This window comes from Hoplias malabaricus, chromosome 15 (assembly GCF_029633855.1).
Source record: "Hoplias malabaricus isolate fHopMal1 chromosome 15, fHopMal1.hap1, whole genome shotgun sequence".
NCBI lineage: Eukaryota > Metazoa > Chordata > Actinopteri > Characiformes > Erythrinidae > Hoplias > Hoplias malabaricus.
In genome coordinates, this window is record NC_089814.1 from 38,068,452 (window position 1) to 38,087,021 (window position 18,570).

Consider the following 18,570-nt stretch of genomic DNA (forward strand, 5'->3'; position numbering starts at 1 on the left):
GCTTATTCACTGGGCCCAGCCCTCGTGTACCCAACTCAGCCACTGCATCACTAGCTCTTCACAGGGATCATCAGGTAGGCACCTCCTCTCGTCAGTGTTTCACTGAACTAAGCCCACGACACTTGGAACTGGAATGCTCAACAGTGTCTCAGCTTTACAGTTCTACCTTCCTTCAACAATCATCAATCCACACTAAGGCTGTACCTAGCCCCAGTGGCACCGGTAATGCATGCTCAGTGTCACCTGTTCAATATGAATTTTATGTAATACATCACCGGCAGCTGCAATAACGCAACACAGCACCCGACTCAACTGTCTTGTACTCCTCGTACTTATGACACATTTACAGTATGTTTCCCCAACTACTCTGTGCTCTTCTTATCCAAAACCACTGACTACATCTTTCAGCTACTTCTGATAACTACTACACAGGTGCCCTTAGATTTCGGCCCCTGATGCCGAACTACACAAGATGTTACTAGATGACTGGGCCTCATGGCCTTGCATCACTTTTCAAAGTTTCAGAGTTCTGACAGACAGGCCTGAATGTTATCTTTAGCCCATTTCACATGCATTTTGTGGCAACAGGCCGACGAATTCCAGGTCACGGCAGCATTTCCATTACAAAAGGTAACGAGGAGAGGATTGAGGTGAGAGTCCTAATTCCCCTGAGCAAGACGTGCTGCACTGTGGGACGCTTCACAGCAAGCTGACAACGGCTGCTGCTTGCTGCTCATCTTCTGCAGCTGTTGAGTTGTTGAGGAGCTACTGTGCTGTTTTTCAGGGAGAGAGAGAGAGAGAGAGAAAGGCAGAGAGACAGAGTGGAAGAGGAGCTGCAAGGACTCATCAGGATATGCACACATACATACACCAGTGGAATATTAATGACTTGCCTCTGTAAAGTGGCAAAGCACTCTGCTTTCACCTCCTTAAAGAAAATGACTCATCCACTCTTGGATTTTTTTTTGTACCTATTAACCAGTCGCGCTGGTAATAAGATCCCTCTTTGAGTGGCTATACACGTCTGCTCCAAACTAGCAATAGGCGCTATAAGCACCGGGTGTGGCAAATGAGAGTGAAATTGACCTGACGACATAAAAAAAAAAAAAAAAAGAATTCTAGCCAATATGCATTAGACCTAGAAAAGACAAACTGATACAAACAGATTTGTTTTCAAGCACTGTGTCCCCACATACTACACATGCCGTGTATGGTGCAGTAGACATGCTGCATTATACACTTCAGGGAACAGTTCACTAAAATCATGAACGGATGCACACAGGCCATTTGCACCCATGTCAAATAATGAAAACATCTGCTCTGAGAAAAAGTCAGATATGTCCATGCAAGCATTTCTTCGTCCTTGTCAAGAACTGATATCGCCCCCACAGCTTGAGTAAGCAAACAAAAGCTGTCTGTATTTAGGGCCATACTTTTTAAAGCCCAGTGGTTTTTGTATGCCTTAGTTCTGCATATGGTTCTTGGTTTGTATATGGTTCTGCCTTGCTGAACAGATTTGAAGGACAAGTGTAGCATTAGTTAAAAAAGGGTTGCTGCAGATATCTTTGTTAAATAAAACTGTGCAGAGGGTAGAATGTAATTAACCCTTAGGAGTTGCTGATCACGGGAGCATGATCAAATCTTGTGACTGGGGCAAGAAGAGATGGGTCAAAAACCAAAGACACGCTGAGTATTGTCGCTAATTTCAGTCAAAAGTACAGGCTTTGTGCTTTATATTCATATTAGTTTTATGAGGGTACACACAATAGACACAAGACTATCATAATTTATATGTGATTAAAAAGGGGACGTATACATAGGAGGAGTGAACTTGCTGGAAGAGAGAGAGAGAGCGATTCATCGAAAAAAAAAAACACGATATGAAACCCTGTCATGGTAAACACTGTTTAATGTAACACACATTGACAAATTAAAAAGTATTCCAAAAGCCAAGACTCCTAAAGGCTACAGAACCAAATTGTGCATTAACTAACCCATCACATCACCCATTGCCTATTGTGGTAATGCATGTTAAGCTTTGCTTATGCTGTGTATAACCTGAGCATTATTAGTATTATGCAAAATGTGGAGAAACTTCAACCTATTTTAAAGGTACTATATTAATCACAGTTTTCTGCATCTACCTCTGAGCCAGGAACCATTTAGGAACCTTTACGACTACATCTGTATAGTCTGCCTTTGACTCATACACTCAACCTTACACAAAGCAATTAATATTGGCTAATACCCTGCGATGGATGATGACAACGAAGGACAAAGACACTGGGCAAACGGTTCTTTTTTCGGAGCCAAGAGCCCGTAGCATATGTGGGAGAGCGTACCCAGGGCGCTGGCTGACAGTCCAGGCTGGACATGACAAATGACCGTTAACACATACACACGGGTCAAATGTCGGGGTCACTGATTAATTACCATAGACAGGCTAAAAGGGGATACAGATGTCTAGACAAAGGCTCATAGAGATCATTACGGGGGATTAGGTTAGCTATCAAGGTTTCTATACCTCACTGATACAATGCCTGCCTGATCAATGCATGACCACTCTGAAGGCGTTTCAGTTCCATTCAGCAGGCGTGCATCAACTTGCCCTCTGCTTTTGCCCCCAGCTTTGATTTTGAAAATGAATGCAAGGACCGCAGCCTCACCACATCAGGGATATTACATTTGGTGGAATTGAATTAGAGGGCAGGAAAAACAGGGACGCTAAAGCAGGTAAACACGCTGCACCATGTTTTTGGTATAACTATTCACTATGACTTTTATGCCAATTTTTAATAGCTAAGATATGTTAACTTTTATCAAATACTCATTATAGGTCACAGTACAGAAGATTTCAAGGGTTTGCTTCATTTACCCAAGGTGGAATTTGAAGTTGGGCTAAAGGTCTTAATGGCGTACCAGAATACATTTTTGTCATTGTATAAATCAAACATTCAGTGCTGCATGTTTATTTACATTTTTACGTGTACAGACTCTCAAAAAGCTTGCTGTATTGATCCCATAAGAAATTGTTACCAGAGTGTTTGGGAGCTGACAATATAAGCAGTTTGATTGTAATGTCTAATGAAAAATATAGTTATGTAAATGTATATTTGTGATTATTTGTCATTGTACAACATAAAATGAAATTCGTTTTCCGAATTCAACCCATCTGTGGCAGTGAACAAACACACACTACTGCACCAGAGGCAGTGAGCACACACCCTGAGCAGGGGGCTATATAGCTACTGCACTGTCCTCCTCCCTCCCTCCTATAAGCAAGCCACCACGGGCGCCAAGGATGACTGCCCCCTGCTCTGGGTGTGTGTTCACTGCCCCAGTGCACTAGTGTGTGTGTGTTCACTGCCACAGATGAGTTGAATGCGGAAGACACATTTCATTGTACGTAGTACAATGACAAATAATTATAAATTTACATTTATGTATGTCATTATACTAGTAAAAGGTAACAAAGGTTCTTATTTTTTACTAATTTGTTCAGTTCAATTAAGTATCTTAAGTTTGTAGTTTATGTTAAACAGCTTTTTTTAAAAGCTTGATTTTTAGCAAGGGTATATTTTGCTGACTATTAGCTTGTGCATCATACTAATGTTTGTTATGAAACAGAGAGTATTCTGATTCCAAAGGTAAATGAAAGGTAATTGTTCACTCGAAATTGTCATGGTGCTCACAATTGCTACACCGATTCTAGAGCAGTGAATTTTGTTCATGGACAGGGCTGAGAGGCATCTCCAAAGTCATGCTTGTGTTATTGCAGTTTGGGTACATAGCCACTAGAGGTCGCATATCTTGAATTTTTCCTAGTGCCCTTTTAATTCAATGCATCATATAAGTACAAAAATGTATATATAAAAGGTGTCTGCAAAAATAATACATATATGGTTGACTGTGAACTAATTACAGTGTGACTAGTTTTCTAGCATGTCTAGCATGGGGTAACTAGCATGATTTAAATAACCAAGATATTCTTATTGTTAAAACATTGCCAACCAGTAAAAATAAAGCATAATGGATGTAAGACTATCTCCCCGTAATGTACAGGTGGACTTTGGAGCTGTTCTACATTAGCCCCCTTTCACTTCAACCCTTCATTGGTAAAAAATAAATAAACACACACCTTGTTATACAGAACCAAAGCTTGATATTTACCAAGCAGTTTCACATCTGGTTCCACAGCTCACGTTTATCACACAGAGTAAAAAAAATCAATTGCCATCATTTCACTTTGGGCTTTCTCTTGCCTTGAGCTCAGTAATCACTTGTCTTAATAATCCTCTGGAGTCACCACTTTGTGTCTCTACATCTTCCCTAATGCTCTGTGCTTCCATTCCGACATTTCCTTGCATTCTATAACCAACCACGGCCATAAAATCTCTACTTCATACGTCTTAGAATGCCCCAGAAGAGGCTTGGCAGCAGTCATGTATTAATGAAGGTCCAGGACACAGTCTACAGAAGAAATTATCTTAGCACACAGCATGTGTTTTCAAAGCAGGAATGCAGGGTTCAACTGAAATGTGAGATTATTTTACAGTATCATTTTGTGGAGGACGTTTCTGAAAAAAATAGGTCTTGCATTAGTGCACTTAGACAGTGAGACTGCATATGTTTTAATAATGATCGCCAAACAATGAAGAGAACATGGGTGCTAAGATAGGAGTTTAGAAGCTTCTGAATTCTGCATCAAAGATTTGAAAGGTAATAAATTCTCATACTAAAACATTTACATCCCTATCTTAATCAGAACATTCACAATAAAATCCAAGAATATGTCCCCTCAGAGTTGAGGTTCTTGGACCCCAAGCGTGTAGCATTAAAGCACTTTTTTATTGTCACAGTAGGGTTCTGAAGCCAAATTCAAAAGTCCTTCTTAAATTTTGAAGAGGAAAATCTTTGTCTCTACAATGCACCATTTCACGTCAAACCATGCTAAATAACAAGTCTGAACTGTGCAGAAAGTTTGAAAAATAAGTAGAATAAGTGGAACAGCAGCTAACACAAGTGAATCTCCCAGCCAGTCTTCAGGAAAATGATGCCCATTTATCTTCCTGAGCCTGAGCACGACCTGCAGCGTCTGCTCATCTGAAGATCATCCCGCCTCCGTCCAAAGTTGTGTAACATTTCTAAATCAATTAGGATTTTAATTAATGAAAGGCAGCACCTATGGCGACGGGCAATCACCAGGGGACAGTGGAAAAATGTCAGCTGCAAAATTAATTAAGTAAAGGGGTTCACACCAATTCTTCACAAACAATCTGAGGCATATCGTTTGCTTAGCGGAAGTGTTAATGGCTAGTGAACAAAAGTGTATAAGTATCTTTTGAAGAGGATGGCATTGGAGATTCATGAGCTTTAGATTGGGTATATTAGAACGTGTGTATAGCCCATATGGTGCGGTGTGTTTTATTTAGAGCTGAGCTCTGAGGAGGCACTTGGCTAATTAAAACAAAAGCAGCTTTTATGGCTCTCGGCAGTCACTGCCTAAAAAAAAAATCACAGGTGAGAAAATTCAGTGGAGCACATTTAAAAAGGTAGAATATTTTGTACGAGGCCTCAGGCCTTGGTCATGACTCCAAGCATTATGAATTAGATTGACCATACAGTACATTATTTATTATCTTGTTAGAGGTATGTGTAGTAGCACTGATCTATTTACTCAAACAATTTCTTGCTGGTTTTATTTCATTGAGTGTTTCCATATGGCAACCGTTTTATTTCTACAAGAGTATTCCTGTGATAAAAATCTATTTATTTAATTGGAGACCAAGTCTGTATTGCTTTGCTGTATTGTATTGCTGTAACTGTGCCGTTTAAGAATTGTAGACCAATAGGACACTAGAAAGAAAGATAAGTCCCTTTACTGACTGATCTGCCAAGAAGCTCCAATAGGGATCTACTCCATAGTTACTCAGTACTTAGTCAGTGTGTATCCTAAGTTTTTGCAGGTTATTTCTCTGTCACATTTCCAGGTGAATCAATATCAGGGAGGGTTTCAGAATAAGTCAAGTGTTTCCCTTAAATGATAAGTGAATGGTAGAATGGTTCTAAAACAAATTATTTGTTAAAATTATTTTCCCTGGCCTCTTGTAGACAGTGATGTAATTAAAAATTAGATGATGTTTTTATTAGTCAAAAGTTGTTACACCATTAAGAAGAATTATTTGTAACAGATAAAACACAACACAAAATTACAGTCATTCGAGCTTCTAGTTACCCTGCATTTACTTTTGCTTCAATCATTCTTTCATTAAAATAACAACACATATTTGAGCATGGGCTTTAGGCTACTCTACCCACTTTTGATACTTTTAAATAACATGTGGAGATGTAGAGAACTAAATATGACTGAGATTACAAATGATGCATGAATCCTCCCCAAAACTTATATTTTAGTGTCATAGGTAAAAGCGTACATAACATCTACCTGTTCAATAAAACATAGCTAAAATGGTGTTTCAATGTTCTGATGTTGGCCGGAAGTGCTGCTAATTGCAGTGCAGGAAAGAACCTAGAGTACTTGTTTGGGGGACATTATCAATATCTAGTTTGGGCTCTACTGAAAAAATAAAGGGTGATTTGGCTCGGAGCTAAAGCACTAAGAACTTTAAAAGCTTGCGTGACTTACAATACTCTTCCAAATCTATATTTCATTAACTGGATAGAGGCATAATATTCTTTGTTAATGTAAAAATAGCATTTGCAGCACTTGGGAGGAAAAGCATAGAGTTTGGGCTTGGGTATATTTTACGACTGCTCTAAATTATAAAAGTATGCCAACACATTTTGCAGTTCGCAGGACAGGGCCGATGTGTTCCACTGAAAAGCATGAGTAAATGAGTCCTCAGTGTGACTTTTTGAAGGGCTGAATAAGTTAAAGATTGGTGCCATGACCTGGGGTTTCTTTCATGCTGCTAGAAATATGAATGACACTGGTGTTACCACCAATTCAAATGAAACTGCATTATTTTCTACAGCTGTATTCAGACAAACCCCCTCCTCTCCTTCTTGTGTGTGGATGTGCAGGCACTTCATTCTCAAGATATGCTGACACTTGGAAAGTTTATCATTTTAGGTGGTCTGAGAGCAAAACTAGCCCCTTAATACAGACCCACATTCAACAACATTCATTGGTCTCAGTGCAGTTTTTTTCCCCTCCTGTTCTTGTGGCTATGGTAGAAAAACAAAATGGTCCCAGCCTGCCTTGCATTTTGTTCATGGTTAAAAACCTGAGGTTTCCACAGCCACAGATTTTCAGTGCATGTAGGGCAAGCCTAATAGCTGCTTGAGGGACTGAGACAGCATCATTAAGCTGCAAGTGCAATTTTTCCATGGTTCCACTGGTTTGCTGTATTTACTATTCCAATTTTTAGCATTTTGTGAGCCACAGCTATTACAGCCTAAATACATGTCATCAGTAAATGCCTTTATGTAGTTTATACGGTATGGTTACTATATAGGAAATGTTAATAATAAATTCAGCTATTCCATCCACCATTACTTGTTAGAACCGTTTAGGTCATTTGAATACTACTTTGTAACTGGGCCATGATCTTGCCTAACCCATAATTCAGTGTTACCCATGTGGGTTCTGGGTTGTGAATAGCAAGTATTCTCAGTTCTTAAGAATGAGGACTGACAAGAGGACCATTAAACATTTAGTGACATTAAACACAACTAAAAGCACTGCATTCCTTTGCAGCTGGTTCCATATTTTTCTGGCTTTAATAGAAATGAGATTGTTTATTAATAAATAACTACATATGAAAGCAACTTATAAAAGGGTCCACCAAATGATTGGAACTATAAGTCGATCCTTCAACAGGAGGCTTGTAGGTTTGACCTACTGCCCAAGCTATGAGCAAGGGGAAAGACGAGATGGAATACAGTGAAAAATATAAGGCTTATTCACCATAGCAGACAAGCTTTTCGTTGAGGAGTCCAAATCGTTCAATGCTTTTAAGCGGATATTAAAGACGTGTGCTAAGCCCAAACTCACAAACTGCACAACACTGCTTCAGACTGGAAGAGTGCTGCCTCATACACCACAGCAAACTGGTGTATATATTTTTGAGGCAATTGTTTGGCAAATACCAACAGTGACACCTACAGATAAAAGATGAACATACTGTTATCTGCTAGGTTCACTACTGTGATTTTTAAATCATGAACTGATGAGTACTGCAACAATTATCATTAAATTACATCACATGATTGAGCACCTAAATTAAAATTTACATCTTGTCAGTTAATTTAATTATACTGAGTGATTTAGAAGTTTAAACATGATCATTCGTATTAATCCACGATTGCCTCTACTTTCTCCATGCAGTTTATGGCAGCAGATACCACCCATTCCTCATCTTTTTTTTTCTTCAATTTTTCAAATAAAGAGAAAGTGAAAATGCAGTAATTGGATTACAAATGCATTCAATATACATGCTCTCTAGTGTTTCTTTGCCTGTCACATTTGATCAGAAGAAATGCACTTCTTCCAGCACCAGTCATATCTGTGGGCAATGTGGACGAGGATGAAAGGAAATAAATAAATCAAAGTGGGAGCCCATTTTGGCTTAAGTTAAGATTTAGGCTGACATGACGCCGGCCAATAAGCCTCCAAAAACAAAGCTCTCACGCTGCAATTTTTTTCTTTCCTTTCTTTTTCGTTCACACCAAGATAAATATTACTCTGAGGCAAGACTGAGCGGGAGCTCAAGCAGAAAAAAAAACACAATGAAAGTGTTTGTTTGGGCTCTTTTCTTCTCTCTCTCAAGGGCAAAGCATATAGTGCTGGCTTGCGGTTTGGGCCGAAGGGTGTCGATGATGGATTTTATTAGCAAGCAAACATAATTCGTTCCATCCCAGACCAACTGAAAAAATGAACACCTTCAGGCACTCCCGAGAACCACGCTGGCCTCAGAATAAGCGTCAGTTTCTCTTGAAAAAGGACTAGTCCATGGACAGGAAGAAACAAATGTGTTTACTTCAATGTATACTTCAGTAAACATTGACTCATGCTAGATCTGAATAATGCCAATAACCTAGGAGAAAAGTTATACTCTGAAAAAGTCCAGAAGTTAAGTCACTGAACATGACAACTCAATGCTTGAATTACCACCGTAAATAATACACCAATCACTCACAGCTTTTTTTATGTTAGCACCAGGCTCCTTGTGGAAATCACACATATAATTTACTCTCTGGATATTTAGCCTATGACTGAAGGAATGTATTATTCACTGACTTGAATCTTTTATCCAGAAGCCACAACAGTATAGCAGTAGAAACCCCGAGCCAACGCAGCCGCGGCACAGCACACAAAGCTTTAGTCTGCGTTCCAGTTTCCCCTTGTCTTGATTGAACTTTTCCATATATTATACATCCTCTCACCTCATAAAAATCAGAAGAACAAGTGCCCAGCCAGCAAGACATGGAAACATTTCATGGTTCGTGGTAGATTATGACCGCTGCATGGTTTTACGGGCACTGAGAAGATTCACTGGAGGGATAGCTGGAGAAGAACACGTTTTGCTGCAGTTGAATAAAAGATGAACAATCAATTCTCTGTTCAGTCTTTTTTTTTATATATATATATTTCAAAGCAGGAGCTTCTGTGCACGCTACAGATTTGTATAGACTGTCAAAGCCGTCTGTACACAAAACTACAAGGTCTGAAGCATATTTATTCTCATCCAAAGCAAAGCATCATGTGCACATTATGTATGGAGGCACATGAGGCAGTGATTTGTGTAACTGCCACACGAATAAGGCTTGAGAACACTAGAGTAACAATAAACATCCTACTAAAAAACAATATGAATACTCCATAAAACTCCACACAATTACTGTAATGAAATATCACATACCACTCCCTCCAAAGATACTAGTATCTCCAATTTTGGAAACCCATGTTCTTGTAAAACAATGTTTTCCTGGTTACCACGTCAGATTTAACTCATGACTGGCTAAAAGGTGCATGACAAACTTTGCAGGCCAGTGGTCCCTGAGTTGACAAGTATCAGAACATAAACAGACAGGGGTAAAAGGATAAAAAGGATAACATTGGGTCTTTGGGGATATAGTGGACTAACAGTTGAATGTAAGGTTGTCTAGGGATATACTGTACTGGATTTATATGTAACTGCAGTTTAAGAGGATATGTAAGGATCTATTGGGATTATTTTTTTATATACTGGTATAAATGTGGATTTGTTGAAGATATATATATATATATATTCTTGGATACTACTAGCATTTTCTTTCATCTGTAAGAAGAAACAGCAGCATGTAGACTAATTTAGACTACAGGATTTGCATATTTGTCAAAGCACAAATCAGTTAAATTATATCTTATTCATTTAGATTAGTAAATAATCCTAATTATTATTATGTGTATGTTTAATAAAGCTAAATAAGTTATGTTGTACTTAATATGCTGTACCAAAGTCATCACTGAGCCAATGCCATTATGGTAAAAAATATAAAAAATAAAATATTTAATGTGTAGTTTACCTTTTATTTCTGTAAAGCACTTTGAATTGCTACTGTGTGTTAAAACTTGTCTTATAAGCATAGTCTACAGGTTTATGGAGAACTCTCGCGTTCAAAAACCTCACTGTGATCCCAAAATGTAGAATAATTCTAAAATAAACCTATAACCTCAACACTTGATCATTTTAGTTTCCTGGGATCACTTACCACTGCATACCAGGAGCTTCCCACCAGACCTGCCGTTCCGGAGATGCTCTGACCCAGTCGTCTAGCCGTTTCAATGTGGCCCTTATTAAAGTCACTCGTCCTGAAGTTTGCTCATTTTCCCTGCTTCAAGATGACTGTTCACTTGCTTCTTAATGTATCCCACCCCCTAACAGGTGCCACTGTAATGAGATAAACTATGTTATTCACGTCACATGGCAGTGGTTTTAATGTTGAGGTTGATACATAAGCCTACATACATATGTCGTCCAATGATATAAGCAAACATGTCTTATGTTTAGTGTTCTGCTCCGTGGGTGTATTCTACTTCGGAAACAAACCCCAAGGTGACTGTACAGTTCATGGCTGGGGGATTAAAACAACATTTTCTGCTCCCGGGCTCATCCTGTGACCGTTCACTGCCCTGAAGCTGAGGGAAAGGAGATAGTCGCGTTAGCCACATTAGCATCTGGTTGTTAAACACCGCTAAAATGTGCAGCATATTTTGAAAAATCTTAATTTTTAAAGCTTCAGACAGTCTCTAATGGTTTAACAGCTTGCCACGATAAAGAACACACTTTAAACGTCGTTAACGTGGACTCAATTTGCTGTTTTCTGTGTGTTTTGTGCTCTCACTCTCTTCAGGAGAACCGCGAAACCGTCCAACTGAAACCTCGCGCGCACACGCTCCCGCCAATTAACATCCGGTTGCGTCACGCTGATCAGCCATAACATGATGACCACCTCATTGTTTCTATTTCACTGTAAATTCTGTCAGTTTCACTGAGTATACAGGAGCACTTTGTAGTTCTATTTTTAAAGACTACATTCCCTTTGATTTTCTACAAACTTTTGCCCCATTTTACCTTGTTTTTCAGTTCCCAACATTCAAGAAAACTCAACATTTATAAAGCATAAGAATTAATTAAGAAACAGTGGTCATATTTGATCAAAAATGCCTGTGCACAGTTTTTAAATTGTCCATAAAAATATATTTTCTTTATTACAATTATATCTAAAAAAAGACCACAATTCTTCTAATTACAGCTTCTCATTAGACCTAATTATGGTGGCGTTCTTGCACTTGTCTCATAATAACAATAACTATGACCTAAAAGCAGCAAAAGTGTCTGATGCGAAGCACTGAATAGCACTCCTTTGTAGAGCAGTTCTTAAACATGAGTGAGTGTGTGAGTGAGAACGTTACAAGCCAGTTATTTACCGCATAAAAAGAATAGCCCAAACTTGTCAGATCTGGTTCAGATATTCTGTAGTAACCTTACAATTCTTAGACTAATTATTCTGACTAATTAACTGCCACTGTTGTTTTCACTGCAGGTTGTCAAAGTTTTTACTTTGCTTGACACAGGAAGTGCTTCTAACTGGCTGAGGTTAGTTCAACTTTTTATATGTGATATATATTAATTATGTGAAAACATGCAACTCAAGTGTTTTTATTAACTCTAACATTAATGTTTATGACATTTCAAATATGAAACGAGAATTGGACACGTGCACTGTGCCACACTGAGGCTGTTTCAACTTTTTCTGATGTAAAAAATAAATAAATTATATATATATATGTGTGTGTGTGTGTGTTTTTTTTTTACTTTGAATCAGCAACTCAAGCAGTAGAAACCAGGAGTAGAGAGAACAGTTGCTCTTATTGTAGCTCTGTGCTCTGAGCTCCAGCAACGAGGGGATAGACCAGGGCTCTAACCTGAAATTGAGGGCACTTGTCTGCTTAAATTGGGGCCAGGAGATGGCATTTTATTTGAGAGCCCACTGTAGGCGAGGAGATGAAGAGCCCCTTGCCTCAGGAGTCAGCCCATGTTACACTAAGAACATGGAACTGTGGGGAAATTAGAAAATGCCCACGAAAGCTGTGCATCGGATGGAGGCTCGCTCCCTTTCCCTGCTGATCCAGGATCAGTTTCAGCTTCTCATATGATGGTCAAGCCAGGGATTCGGGCGTGGGACACTGCTTTTAGATCAGCATCGAATAGAACAACTTGTCAAATAAACATCGAGCTTTGCAGATATTGTGGGATATGTTTTTACCTTTATGGTAAAGCAGGTGAAGGATCGCTGGAGATTGTGTGCAGGGAATCTGATGAATAATTCTCTGTGTAGTGCTGTGTCAATTCAAAGCCCTGTAAATTGAAAACAACCTTCCACCCCCGCAGGATGACAAGCCATGGATGTGTTTCCTTCTCAAGTGTCTCGCACCCAGACCAGTTCTGAGGCCATAACGCTAATTATTTTGTTATTTACTTAACAAATGCTCTCGTCTCATTTGATGTAAGGGGATAAAATTAGCATGAGATTACATAAAACACTCAATGTTGAAAAGAGGTCATTATCTGCTTAAATAGTGTGATGCTTGCTTTTAAAGAGGAACTCCAACAGGGTTTTTGCATAATTCAGTCGATAAGATGTAAAAGGTATTTCAGAGTTTTGATGTGAAAATATTCATTGCAGTGAAATGATTCAGATTTCTTTACAAAGGTAAAAGTAGCTCTTTTTATGATAATGGTTTTTAAAAAAAAACATAGTGGTAAAATCTTCCGAGATTACTAACATATGCCCTACCGTTCCCTATATGTTTGTTTTATTCATTCTTCAACTTCCTATATCACCAACACTGTGAACAGTTCTCTGTGAGACGCTTTAGAGCAAAATAGGATGACCTTGTTTACACCTTAATTAAACGATCGTGGGAAGTCTCCCCTAAGCAACAGTTCCCTGGGTTGAAAGTAAAATTTAAAAAGTTATGAGGGTCCATCTCATAACGCTCCATTAGAGGAAGCAGCCCAAGTGTCACCACCAGACCCATTCTAAATTAATGAGGGGAATAATGAAACTCTGAAAAACAGGACTGAGGACTCTTGCCTGTTTCTACAGCATGCGAGGGAGGGGAGTTGGGACACTTCAAGGTGATTTTGTTTCCCAAAACTTAAGCTGAGTGAAATTCAGTTTTATTTTATGAATAAAACATTTTGAGTGCAGCGGGTCTTTAACATTTTAGAGTGTGGGTGTAGTCAAGGAAGAAAGCCCTCAAAAAGATAAAAACACAAATGTGACATACAATGCACAGATGACTCCCAGTCTGCCTTGCTCCTGTCTCACTGTATCTGTAATCATGACTGCAGATGTCATAACATTCAAAACAACTCTAGGCTGTGTAATTCAAATTCACATTCTTACTGCCTGTTTAAATTTGACTGTCAAACCTGCCAGAGCATGGATGGTGAAGCAAACATCAATCATGACAAATAAAGTAAGTACAACAGTAATTAGCTCAGCGTAATTTATTCAGACGCGTAAAAATCCACGGTGCCCAGGTGTGCTATCCATTACTCCGGCTATAATGGATAGAAAATGGAAGCTATCATTAGAGATCAACTGCTCTGCCGTCCTTGTTTGAGAGTGGAACAAGTCTAGTCATGTTCGCGCTAAAAGGGCACATGACACTATAAAACTGGGAAGTGCCATCAAAGGTTACAGGAAAAGGCCGAGGCCACACTCATCAGCCAACTAATGAAGAACGTTGTGGACGGAAATGTCATGAATGGAAATGTCATGTAGCGGCACTGCTCAGGCCGGGAAGGCCATGCTTGGGAGGTCATTGCAAACTCTGCTTGTTTCTTTCAGTGTCTCCAAAAACGAACGAGGTGCTTCCAAGAACCCGGCGGGCGGTCAGGGAGCAGGAGCCTGGAAATGGCCAAATTAATGCCCAACTGAGACAGAAAAGGTGAAACATTTTGTTTATTTCATTACTATTTACATGGGCACAGCAGTTTGGAGAGTAGAGGTTTAAGTTAGAGGGAGTGAATGATCGTCCGATTCCTCAGCTGTTCCACATACTCCTTGGCCTGGTCAAATGCAGTCTTCTGCTCCACTGTGGGAGGAGATCCCTCCACAAGCTTCACAAAGTAATGGCAATATACTTTGTCCATGATGCCAAACATGCCTCTGCCATGGTAGCGAATGCGTTTGAGATATTTGCCTTTGCTTGAAAAGGATTCGGCTGTTGAGACAAAGAGAAAAAGAAGACTCGATGAATGACACATCAAACTTCAGAAGCTGATAGATAAGCACATGAATGTTATGCTCATAATAGCACAGAACAACTGGTCCATGATCAGCTCTTTCTCTCCAATTCGGGATGAGTGAACATGAACCAGTGAAACCAGGATACTCCATTGACCTGATGTAATGAACTTACCAACATACAAGTTTGATTTGTATTCAACATTGTGATTTCGCACCGCCATTTCTTGGGCTTCTAGAAGAACCTGTCAAACACAGAATTTGCTTTAGCTCTACTCCGTTGGTATCAGGTATTGCGTGATCTCGTTAAAGCCTGCAAAATTACCTCTTTTATTACTTTGGCTCCTTTCTTGTCGTTGAACTCAAGCTGAGCAAGTGCTTGGTCGACGGTCATTCCTCTGATCTGTCGTAGGAAAATCTCATCAGTTAATGGTTTTCAAATTAAAATTCATGTAAAAATTATGAGAGTTAAAATCAAACACTCTCTCATCGCAGTTACGGCAAGATAAAGTCATGTAGATAATAGTGAAACGACTCTTCCTATTTGTGGGGACTATATGAATTAATACCAAAACTTTCATGGTAAGTGCTGTGCTTTCCCTCTTTTTAGACAGTATGATTACTTATGGATCTCCACAAGAAACAGCAAGGTACAGCTCAAAACGCAACAGATTCCACTGAGCAGTGCTGCTGAGTCAGACAAAAGTTTCGAATTTTCTTTTGCCTGAGTGCTTAGTCATCTTATTAGTTGATGGACATCAAACATTAATCTTAAGCCTCATATTCTTCCTCCGTCTGGAAATAAATAACATTTCACAGTTCCAAGCTGCAATTCATTTTCCCAAAAGAGAGCGTAAGCCACTTTTAAATACTGGAAAAACAAACTGCTTTGGTGTGCGAGATTGATTGCTGCTATCTGAAAAATACAATTAATTAGACCTGCGCTGATATTACGATTCATCACTGATTTACACAATTACCTGTAACGAGGAGCGTCTCTCCGAACTAGGTTTTTCTCACAGTGACAGGTCGTGGTGTTGGTGATGACTGAGTACCTACTTAATGTTTATAGAAGGCAGTTACTATGAAAATCGAGCTAATACCAGAACACAGCTTTTATAGTTTTGTTACTGCCTTTCCACACATTTGTTATGTCAGGAACATGACCAGCTCCTGCAGCAGTTGGATGTGTGACCGGAATTTTTTTCAAAGAAAGGACCCAGAATGTAAAACTAACACTATTTTAGAAACTATTTTGGCTTTTAAACTTCATAAACCTGTAATGATGCTCTGTGATATTGTTGCCAATACCTAGCTACCCTTCTACCCTATTTTATAGCAGACGCTATCATTTTAGAGAGCCACATCAACTCATTCATAAACATAAGGTCTGAACTGTATTGAATGTTGGTCCTCTGACACTCTGAAATATCTGAAATCTTTTACTATTGTCTGACTCCGCAAAAGCAGACTTAGTGATTTAGTAATAAAATGGTAGACTCTCCAGGTTCTCCAGGCCCTGTTTCAGGAAACATATTTAACCCTTAGAGCTCCTGGCTGAATTTCAGCTTCATAAAGCCTTACATATATAAGAATGGTTACTTTTATTTTACAGTGCTGGCTAAAACCTTTGACAATTAACTGATGTTTAGAGACACTACTTATGACTAATTTTTTCTTATGTTTTTATAAATTGATAAATATGAAAAGCAATGGCATAATCACTGCCATCCCATTACTGAGCCCTGTGGTAATAACTGAATTATTTTATTAATATCTGCACTTTTTAGACCCATAAAATGTATAGCAATGGAAGTATGGCCCGGTCAGAGCTGGTTAAGCAAAGAATCCTGAGTTGTGAAACAGGGCCCAAACAGATATTAAATTGTGTTAAATGTATATGCAGCAGTGTCCCTTACCAGTTTAGCTAGGTACCACATCTTGTCTTTGCTGTACTTAATTTGACGTCTGCTGTGAAATATCTCCTGAAAAAAACAACAAGCACATAATGTAATAAAATATCATAAAACTTTTTCATAATTAAAAAAAACTAATCTGTTATAGTAGCGTATATCAAGGAGGAGAAATGAATTGCCACTAACGGCTGGTCTGGGGGCCTCATCCTGCTGCTGAGGTGAATATACAATGCGATTTTTCCTCTCCCAGTTCTTGTTGTTTAATACCGTGTTGGTGTGGAGACAAGACACCTGCGAGCAGGGCGTGAGAAACCTGGAGCAGAATTAAAATGAAAAATAGACTTTGTTTTTCATTGTAATTACATTTAAACTCTGTTTATTAAAATGTATTAAGACCTTAGAGTTACATTTCAATATGTGAAAAACATTATCATAGTCTTAGACACAGTTTAGACAAATTTTCAGGTCTACTCTGATCATATCGTTAAGATGTAGAAAGTCATTGTGCTATTGTGTAAATGCACCATCCTAGAGAAACCTATTGAAACAGACAACTTTTTACAAAGTACACACCAATTGTACAATATTGTAAATAAACTATTGACATAAATCATATAGGTTTCATTGATGTGGAGGTTTATATCTGTATTTTGGAGAGACATAGGCTGCCTTCAGGATGAGGTCTTTTCCCAAGATCTTTGTATCTAATTGAGCAGAGTAATACAAGCTGCACAAGTTACTACAGCGTGGCTTCATAAACACAGTGTGTGCTGACTTGAGTGATCTGTCAGACCTTTCACCTATAAAAAAAAATGTATGAAGCAGCTCAAGTCATGAAAACAGTAGAAATGCGCAAAAAAAAAAAATGGCCAACTTGTGAAGAAAGTGATATTATCACATTATTACAATATTACAAGTCTAATATATTACCTTTTGTTATAAACATGTTTGGGCACTTTGTGAACATTTAAAGACCATCTCTGGTGAAAATCAAGGTATTACCCTTGTCATATTGTCCGTGTGGTGTTTTTATTATATGCTAAAGGCCTGGCTCAAAAACTCCTCCATCACGGGTCAGTAGATCGAACCCCCAGCCTGTACGCTGCAGGATTAATACCTTAGGTTTATGACATGAAGCCCTGGCTGTGTGCAGGACACTGGAATGGTTTAGCTATGGGCTGACTGCCTATTCACTCGTGATACGTCTTGTAGAGACACCTTAACACACTTCAGATTTCATATTCACTGGAGGGGGCTGTTAAGAGAATTAACATCAAGGCTTTATAAGACAACATGTTAAAACTGGTCTCTCCTGTGTGTCTAATAACACCTCTGTCCTTGAGTATTCAGTGAAAAGTCCGCACTAACACAGTTTACAGCGCTAGAACATTTACGCACCTCCAGCTGATGTTCCCAAACAACCGGCCGAGGAGTGGACCACCTGCGGACACAGTTTACACCCAGAACATTTAACAGTCTGCAGTAAATATGTTAAATAATGGTTAATTTTCAGAGTTAAAGACCGAGATCCTCACCACTCACTGACACCGCCGCCATCATTCACTCTCCCCCCCCACTGCCGGAGCCCGGCCAGAACTGTCGCAAACGCGCACGAGTTCCCTCACTTAAAGAGAACTACAACGAAAATAAACACAAATCAATATAAATGATATAAAGCCATTAAAACAAAAATACAAGAGCGCGTTATTACTCTCTGTCCAACTCTACGCTGTATAAACGAGCAGTGGATGCTTTACCACACTTCGCATCGACGGACGGCTCTTGCTGTTTAGAGGACAGGGTTGCCAGATTGACGATTATACCTACAAACGGAGTTAGCATGTATATTACAGCCAAAAAGGTGAGAGTCCAAGTGAAGTTTGGACCT

General features: G+C 39.1%; 1 protein-coding gene and 1 long non-coding RNA gene across 4 annotated transcripts in view; both read right to left on the minus strand.

The window, feature by feature from the left end:
- Positions 1 to 11,408, minus strand: part of LOC136667969 (uncharacterized) — a 46,522-nt gene extending 35,114 nt beyond the window's left edge. For both annotated transcript variants that reach the window (XR_010795455.1, XR_010795456.1), the window contains exons 1-3: positions 11,292 to 11,408; positions 10,974 to 11,143; positions 10,717 to 10,895 (exon numbers count right to left, since the gene is read on the minus strand). This is a non-coding gene — a long non-coding RNA (uncharacterized lncRNA). The remainder of the gene's footprint in view (positions 1 to 10,716; positions 10,896 to 10,973; positions 11,144 to 11,291) is intronic.
- A 2,589-nt stretch (positions 11,409 to 13,997) lies between these two features.
- On the minus strand, positions 13,998 to 18,468 carry mrpl22 (mitochondrial ribosomal protein L22). 2 transcript variants are annotated; one of them, XM_066645801.1, is made up of 8 exons: positions 18,440 to 18,468; positions 18,218 to 18,317; positions 18,081 to 18,123; positions 16,869 to 16,995; positions 16,686 to 16,751; positions 15,092 to 15,169; positions 14,942 to 15,011; positions 13,998 to 14,743 (listed from the first exon to the last, which is right to left on the minus strand). In XM_066645801.1, exons 2-8 carry the CDS (start codon positions 18,240 to 18,242, stop codon positions 14,535 to 14,537), a joined length of 618 nt encoding a protein of 205 aa, XP_066501898.1. In that variant the 5' UTR covers positions 18,243 to 18,317; positions 18,440 to 18,468; the 3' UTR covers positions 13,998 to 14,534. The 2 variants fall into 2 exon arrangements, with proteins under 2 accessions (XP_066501898.1, XP_066501897.1); XM_066645800.1 differs by lacking the exon at positions 18,440 to 18,468 and having other exon boundaries at positions 18,218 to 18,412.
- Positions 18,469 to 18,570: the final 102 nt, after the last annotated feature.

Bases quoted from the DNA above. Each gene is read 5' to 3' on its own strand.
- mrpl22 (XM_066645801.1), bottom strand. From the start codon at position 18,242: ATGATGGCGGCGGTGTCAGTGAGTG. The intron at 18,124-18,217 runs GTGAGGATCTCG...CTGTGTCCGCAG, and splicing joins GGCGGCGGTGTCAGTGAGTG to GTGGTCCACTCCTCGGCCGG. The intron at 15,170-16,685 runs GTAAGGGACACT...TTCCTACGACAG, and splicing joins TGTGGTACCTAGCTAAACTG to ATCAGAGGAATGACCGTCGA.